Source organism: Portunus trituberculatus, chromosome 37, assembly GCF_017591435.1.
Source record: "Portunus trituberculatus isolate SZX2019 chromosome 37, ASM1759143v1, whole genome shotgun sequence".
NCBI lineage: Eukaryota > Metazoa > Arthropoda > Malacostraca > Decapoda > Portunidae > Portunus > Portunus trituberculatus.
In genome coordinates this window covers 25,881,204-25,889,481 of record NC_059291.1, presented here as the reverse complement: position 1 = coordinate 25,889,481, position 8,278 = coordinate 25,881,204, and the positions used below count along the sequence as shown (strand labels likewise).

Below are 8,278 nucleotides of genomic sequence, written 5' to 3'. Positions count from 1 at the left end.
CTCGCTCCGTAATGGGGAAGACTGGCTGGGTGACCAGCAGGAGACCGTGGTGAAATACACACACACACATCTCAGGAGGAGGAAACTAAAAGCACAGCCGACCCTCTAGCAAGGCAACCACGCCCTGGAGCCACGCACTGACACACGGGGCGGGGCGGGGAGCAGTACGGAGGAGCTAAGTCGCAGAGGAATGTGAAGAAGAGGGCGGAGCAGGAGAGGGTGGGGGAGAGACTGGGTGGGGGTGTGGTGAGGGTGTGGGGATATTTGGCGAGCAAGACAGGGCGGGGGTAGGACAACGTACAGAAGAACAAGATAAGGCGGAACGGGCAGGGCTGAGCTGAGCGAGGCGTGGTGGGGTGAGCGGGGCGGCTGCATGGGAACGGGTTGAGTGGATCTGTTGGGGGAGGTGAGGTGGGAGAGGTGAGGAGGTGAGGACAGAGAGAGAGAGAGAGAGGAGGAGAGGAGGGAAGGAGAGCCAGGGCATGGGAGTATTATTGTTTCCTCTCTGTAAAGCAAAACAATGCAAACGTAAACATGACAAAGCTGGGATTAAAGCTACTCTCTCTATTTTACATTTAGCAACTCAGAGTATGACACTCAAATGATGAATAGAGATGAGAGAAATAAAACAAGATTAGTGCTCCTTCATTACACCGCAGCAATGGTAGAGTGAAGTACGTACTGTGAAGAACCTAACCTAATATTCCGTTATCCCGCACTGCACTCCGCAAAAACCGGTTCCAAAACTTTCCCCCCTACAGCGAATGCCCCGGACTGTCTCCCCTCCCCTCCACCACCTTTCCACTCCTCCACCTCCACCACCCCCGCCTCCTGCGCCGCCACCGTCACCGCCTTCGCCTCGCCGCCGCTGTGTCTACCGCCGCCTCTGACCCTGCATCATCATAAATCCAAGTTAAAGTGCATTGGGAAAAAAAAAAAAAAAAAAAACTTGGGAAACATTGTGCGAAAAACAACCCTGAACATTTTTTTTTCATCTCTCTCTCTCTCACGCACACGGACACACAGAAACACTTAGCTCGTTAGTGCACCGGCAACAATCACAAAATAATACCCAGAAACTCACATTACATACATGACACTTATTTTCACTGCACATTAGATGATACTGTTATTTTCACTGCTACTGTTACTGCTGCTGCTCTTAATACCACACTGTGCACTGCTTCTGTTCAGGCTTCTGCTTCTCTATATGATGATAACGATTTATTTTCCTTTTTTTTTTTTTCTTCTGACGTTGCTATTTTTGTTAGGAACGAAGGTATGTGGATGCGTGGATGCGGAGAAGTATGCGTGTGTGCGTGTGTGAGTGGGTGGGTGGATGACGGTGTGTAGGGGCGTGGGAATTCATGTGTGGCCGCAGGTGTGGGCTAGCTGAGGCACAAACACCATAAACAAACCACGACAGCTGAATAACAGGGAGCTAACCCAACCAAAATATTCCTCTGATGGACCACAAACACCTGGTGGGAGGGAGGAGGAAGAGGAGGGGGAGAGAGAGAGAGAGAGAGAGAGAGGGACAGGAAGAGGAGGAGAAGGAGGAGGAAGGGGGAAGTCTACAGCACATGACTGAGTATATGATGGATGCACGTGCACAAAACTCCGTGACACAGCACAGCCACCAAACAACACAACAGCAGCAGCACAACGATACGCCACGCCTGCAACACAATACCTGGCGGGACTTACACCTGAGCCTTGCATTACTGCCTTATCTACACTCACGGACCGCAATGTAGACATGTGACACACGAACACAGGGAGGGGGAACCGCAACACAATATATACAACACCCGAAACACGAACCTTGGAACTTAATACGCACAACATACCAGCTCGCAACATACCGCAGCACCTGTAACACACTCAGCAACACTCATCAACACACGCAACACACCGCAGCACTCGAAGGGAGGGGAGGGGAGAGAAGGGGAGGGTCGCAACACTACACACAGCTGACCCAGGAACAATTGTGACCTTTCTCTTGGCATTTACTGTAATATTTTCTCAGAATGTGTGATGTAGTGAGGAGGAGGAGGACGAAGAAGAGAGGAGGAGGAGGAGGAGGAGGAGGAGGAGGAGGAGGAGGAGGAGGAGGGAAGGAACAGGAGGAGGAGGAGCAGGAGGAGGTGGTGGTAGTAGTAGTGCTGTCGTGTGTGTGTGTGTGTGTGTGTGTGTGTGTGTGTGTGTGTGTGTGTGTGTGTGTGTGTGAGTATCTGTCTCCCTGTCAGTCTGTCTATCTGCATGGCTTGTGTGTCTGTTAATATGTCTGCAAGTTACTCTATTAGTGCGACTGTCTGTTAGCTTATCAGTGTGTGTGTGTGTGTGTGTGTGTGTGTGTGTGTGTGTGTGTGTGTGTGTGTGTGTGTGTGTGTGTGTGTGTGTGTGTTTGTGCGAGCGGGCGCCCACCACCCCTCAAAAAAAAAAAAAAAAGAGAACATAGAATTGACTCACCAACTGGCTAGTGTGTGTGTGTGTGTGTGTGTGTGTGTGTGTGTGTGTGTGTGTGTGTGTGTGTGTGTGTGTGTGTGTGTGTGTGTGCGTGTGTGTGTGTGCACCTGGCGTGAAATATTGAGAGTGTCACATGTAAGGAGAAGCAGAATGTCAGAGACAGAGGAAGATAAAAACGTCACAAGCAGAGCAGAGAACAAGATATAAGCAGCAGCAGCAGCAGCAGGAGGAGGAGGAGGAGGAGGAGGAGGAGGAGGAGGAGAAAGAGATAGAAGAACTGGAAGAAGAGGAAGAGATACGAGAAGACGGAAAGGAGAAAGACCATGTCTGGGAGGAGGAGGAGGAGGAGGCGGAGGAGGAGGAGAGAGGAAGAGGAGGAGGAAGAAGACAAAACGAAGATAATAAAAGATAATAAAGAGAAAGCAAGCAAAGAAAACGAAAAAAAAAATATCCCTAGAGAGAGAGAAGACGTCAGAAGCAGAGGAGAAAGAAGAGGAAGAGGATGAGGAAGAAGAGGAGGAGGAGGAGGAGGAGGAGGAGGAGGAGGAGGAGGAGGAGGAGGAGGAGGAAGAAGAGGAGGAGGAGAAGGAGGAGGAGGAGGAGGAGGAGGAGGAGGAGGAGGAGGAGGAGGAGGAGGAATAAGATGAGGTGTCAAAATATTGGTGAGAGGAGGAGCCAGGGAGAGGAGAGTGGAGAAAGGAGGAAGACATCAACAGCAGAGGGAGGAGACGTCACCACCAGGAAAGGAGGAGGAGGAGGAGGAGGAGGAGAAACAAGCCCATTACGTCGTCAGCTGGTCACTTCAGAAGAAACGAAATTATCACCAAAGAGGAGGAGGAGGAGGAGGAGGAGGAAGAAGAAGAAGAAGAAGAAGAAGAAGAAGAAGAAGAAGAAGAAGAAGAAGAAGAAGAAGAAGAAGAAGAAGAAATCGTGAGAAAGGGATATAGAAAAGAAGAAAGATAAGATCGATGAAGGAAGGGGAATAGAGAGAGAGAGAGAGAGAGAGAGAGAGAGAGAGAGAGAGAGAGAGAGAGAGAGAGAGAGAGAGAGAGAGAGAAGAGGGTAGCTAATAGACAGCAAGAATACTGATATTGACAACTGAAGACCATATAAGGAAGAGAAGGAGGAGGAGGAGAAAGAAGAAGAAAGAGAAAGAGGAAGAGGAGTAGGAGGAGGAGGAGGAAGAGGAGGAGTAGGAGGAGGAGGAGGAGGAACACAGGAAGGAAGACTAGGCAGACAGAGTAGACACTAAGGAAAAAAAGGAAGAAAAATGAGGAAGAAAGAAGAAAGAAAGCAAGGAAGGAAGGAAGAAAGGAATAAAACTAAGAAAATAGAAATGGAAATAACACCGAAGAAGAAAAGGAAACAAAGGAAAGGAAGGAAAGGGAACAGAAAGAAGGAGGAAGAAAGATGAAAGTTCAGGCGACAAATAGGAGGAGAGAGCGAGGAGGAGGAAGAGAAGGAAGAGTAGAAAGAGGAGGAAAAAATAAGGAAATTAGGAGGACAAATAAAGAGGAGAAGGAGAAGGAAGGAAGCAAGGAATTAAGCTAAAAAGGAAGAGAAACCGGGGAAGGAGGAGGAGGAGGAGGAGGAGGAGGAGGAGGAGGAGGAGGAGGAGGAGGAGGAGGAGGAGAGCTGTTATCACCCTTCACAGACACGTTCTTCTCCAGTTGGCCAGAGCCTTTATCATGAATAACAGACCTTCTCTCTCCCTCTCTCCCTCCCTCTCTCCTTTACCTCCTACTCTCCCTCACCTTCCTCCCTTCCCTCCCCACCCCCCGCACCATCTTGCCACCAGATCACAGGATTTCGAATTAATTACACACGTGCTCGACTTAAATTTTAGGAGGAGGAAGAGGAGGAGGAGGAGGAGGAGGAGGAGGAGGAGCGAAAAAAATATGAGAAATGAAATGGAGGAGGACGACGAAGAGCAGTAGGAGTGTAGAGCGATTAAAGAAAATGTATATGAGGAGGAGGAGGAGGAGGAGGAGGAGGAGGAGGACGAGGACGAGAGGGAGAGGAGGAGGAGGAGAAGAAGAAGAAGATTGTTGTTACTATATAGCATATCATCACTGTTCTTGTTACCACTTTAGCCTCTGTAAAGATAGACAGATAGATAAATAGATAGATTAGATAGGTAGATAGATAGAAAGACAGACAGACAGACTGATAGATAACATGACAACAGCAATAAACACGAGTAATATTCATAATTTCTTTCTTCACGAGAGTATTAAAGATATAAAAAAGAGTAAAAACGCAAAAAAGACAAAGAAATGAGAGAAAAAGAAACAAGCAAGTTAAACACAAGCTGAAAGAAACCAAAAGTGAAGGTAAATAATGCGCGGTGAAGGAAAGAGAGAGAGAGAGAGAGAGAGAGAGAGAGAGAGAGAGAGAGAGAGAGAGAGAGAGAGAGAGAGATACGAATGGATATGAAATGAGGTTAAAATTCGTTAAGTTAGTGAGGGGACGGGGAAGGGGAGAGATTTTCAAAAGGGGAAGGAGAGGAAATGAGAGGAGAGGAGAGCAGGGGAGCCGATTGAAAAAAGAGAGAGTTTTGCATGAATGAAATAAAAAAAGGGGTGAGAGAGAGAGAGAGAGAGAGAGAGAGAGAGAGTTAATGACAGGGGTGAGAGCAGTAGCATAAGTGAAAAAGCGAGTTATGAGGTAGAGGCAGCGGGGAGCATTGGTGACGAAGAGAGGGGAGAAGGAGAGGGAGAAGGATGGAAGCAGGAATGAAGGAAAGAACCAAACTGTGTGTGTGTGTGTGTGTGTGTGTGTGTGTGTGTGTGTGTTTGTGTGTGTATGAGCATGAGTGAGCATGTGCCTCCCGCTGACCAAAACAATCAAACACACACACACACACACACACACACACACACACACACTAGTGGTAGTAGAATTTGTTGTTGTTGTTGTTGTTGTTGTAGTATTTGTATTAGTAGTATTAGTATTAGTAGTGGAAGTAAAGGTAGCATTACGTAGCACCACCACCACCATCACCAACAACAATAACAACAACAGCCACAGTGTATTCAGCACCAACAACAATAACAACAACAGCGATGACGACGACAACGATGACAACGACAGCATCGGCAGCAGCAGCAGCAGCAGCAGCAGCAGAAGTAGTAGTAGTAAGGAACAAAAAACACCGCGGCGGCAAAACAATCACAACACACACTTGGAGCCCCGTCCCCCTCTCCCTCTCCTCCTCTGCAAAAAAAAAAAAAAAAAAAAAAAATCGCGCCGCACTTTTATATTCACTGTAAAATATTTCTTGGTATAAAATCGTGCGAACGTGTGTGTGAGTGTTCCCTCTATGCACACACGTCAGCCACTGCTGAAAATTGAACCGTGAAATGTGTGTGTATGAGAGAGAGAGAGAGAGAGAGAGAGAGAGAGAGAGAGAGAGAGAGAGAGAGAGAGACCACAGGGAAGACAGGGAGGTTCGGCCGCCGCGCCAACAAGTGCCGCCAGGGCCCCGCCAGTGGCCGCCGTGGTCTCTCTCCTGAAGCCTGGGCGTCAGAGTGGCCGCTGGGCGTGTAGCTACAGCGGCACCTACGCAGCAGCGACAGCAGCAGCAGGAGGGCGGGGCCGCACGCTCACCTGGGGGACAGATGCAGTTGTCAGCGGCCACGTCCCTCGCCACGCGGATGTGGGTAGGCGCGGGTGCGAGCTGGACTTGAGACTTGAGTCCCAGCTGCTGGAGACGCTGTTCGAGGCGTGCTTCCAGTTCACCCTCCAATCGGTCCACCCTCCACTCGAGGTGAATGTGTCGCCAGGCCAGGAAGCACCAGGAGGCCACGCTGAACAGGACGAGGGCGGTCAGCCAGGGCAGAACTCGGCTGCCCCCGGGGCTGCCCGTGGCCGAGGTGGGGTAGTAGCTAGCGTCCCTCTTGGGGCTCCCCGCCGCCGCCACCTTCTCCGTCATCCTGGGGGAGCGACTTCAACTCTGGGCTGCTGCCTAGACCAAGCTGCCTTCCACCACCATGACCACAGGACCGTCGGGCATGTGTCCCTTCCTGGCCACCGCCTCCCGGCACTCCACACGCACCTCCCGCCGCACACGGGATTGCACAGTAACCCGACGCGCCGGCAGCCACACGCCCGTCGAACGAACTCACTCGCCAACACTGAAGAAACACTCGGGGATGACTATCGCGTGTGCCACGGAGGAGCGGCCGACGTCTATCCCCTTACACTGCCAGACCACGACTGAGGCTGGCGCGGCTTCTCAGACCTCAGTTCTCATCCCGGCGGGCGACCCCTGGAAGCTTGAGCATCAGGTCTGGGCGCACCACAGGTTGTCCCCGCCTCCCAAATACCCAGTGGTCGTCCTCGTCACCAATCCGACGGTTTATTACCCTGGAGACATGGACACAGTAGCTTGGAGAAACACATCGTCCACTCTCCCACCTAAACACAAAACTGGCAACTGCAAACTCTAACTGGACCCCCGCGAGCGTTCGTCTCCTGCAGGCCGTCACTGCTGCCCGAGCCAAGTTACAACGAGAGAGAGAGAGAGAGAGAGAGAGAGAGAGAGAGAGAGAGAGAGAGAGAGAATTAACATAACCAAGTCACGCTAAAGAGTAAATTTGTCCTTCCATCGTCAAGAGAGTAGTCTGTGATGGACGGTGTGGGCGGAGGAGAGTAGAGGAGGGACACAGGTAATGGGGACCCAGAGAGAGAGAGAGAGAGAGAGAGAGAGAGAGAGCCATAAGTATACACATCCCTACCTCATCAAGAAGTCCCGACCACCCTCAGCAGTCGTCCTCCACTCATCATCTGCCGACCCTGCCTGCCCCTTCTGCCGACCCTCTCAGACAGTCCCGCAGCGGCACGGCAGCGGTCCTCTGTAAACGAAGAGAAAAGGACGATAATGGAAAATCAGGCACGTAGTCATTATAGTAGTAGTAGTAGTAGTAGTAGTAGTAGTAGTAGTAGTAGTAGTAGTAGTAGTAGTAGTAGCAGTAGTAGTAGTAGTAGTAGTTGTTGTTGTTGTTGTTGTTGTAGCAGTAACAACAAAAGTAACACTAACAAGAACAACAACAGCAGCAGTAGCAGCACTAACAACAACAGGAATATTATAACAGCAACGACAATATTAACACCAGTGATAATCATAATAATAATAATAACAACAACAACAACAACAACAAACCCCTTCCTTACGTCTGCGCGTTGTCCTATCAGCGTGCGTGGGCAGGGGGCGTGGTGGGGGCGTGGCCGGTGGTGGTGGTCGGAGAAGCGTGACTTTTAGCGACAGCCGTGAAAAAAAAGGAGGAGGAGGAGAAGGCAGAACAGGAGTAAGGAAGGAGACAGAGCTACTTTCCCTCCTGTCCCTTATTCTCTCCTCTTATCACTCTTCCGTCTCTTCACTGCTCCTCCTCCTCCTCCTCCTCCTCCTCATCCTCCTCCTCCCAACGAAGGTTTACTCAAGTGAAATTTACGCTCAGATTCCACTGTAATATTAGGCGAGAGGTTGGTCTGAGAGAGAGAGAGAGAGAGAGAGAGAGAGAGAGAGTTGGGGTGGTAAAAAGGAGGGAGGGTAAGACTAGGTTGTTTCTCTCCCCACTTCCTTCTTCCACTCCTCTTCCTCCCCCTCCCCCTCCTACTCCTCCTCCTCCTCCACCTTCTCCTCCTCCTCCTCCTCCTTGTGCACCTCCTCCTCCTCCTCCTCCTCCTCTTGCTTATTGCCTCACCATATTTCTGGTTATTACTTTCTGGCTTGTTTTTAATGAGTTTGTTGTTGTTGTGGTTGTAGTCATTGCTGCTGTTATTGTTATCATTATTGTTATTATTAGTA

General features: G+C 50.0%; 1 protein-coding gene across 14 annotated transcripts in view; it reads right to left on the bottom strand.

Moving 5' to 3' along the window:
• Positions 1-6,694, bottom strand: part of LOC123513902 (collagen alpha chain CG42342-like) — a 364,679-nt gene extending 357,985 nt beyond the window's left edge. For 8 of the 14 annotated variants that reach the window (XM_045271369.1, XM_045271379.1, XM_045271371.1 and 5 more), the window contains exon 1: positions 6,079-6,693. In XM_045271369.1, coding sequence (XP_045127304.1) covers positions 6,079-6,403 — 325 coding nt within the window. In that variant the 5' untranslated portion in view covers positions 6,404-6,693. Of the gene's footprint in view, positions 1-6,078 lie in introns of all 14 variants that reach the window. The other 6 variants (XR_006677477.1, XM_045271367.1, XM_045271376.1 and 3 more) reach the window with 1 other exon arrangement.
• Between the last annotated feature and the right edge of the window lie 1,584 nt (positions 6,695-8,278).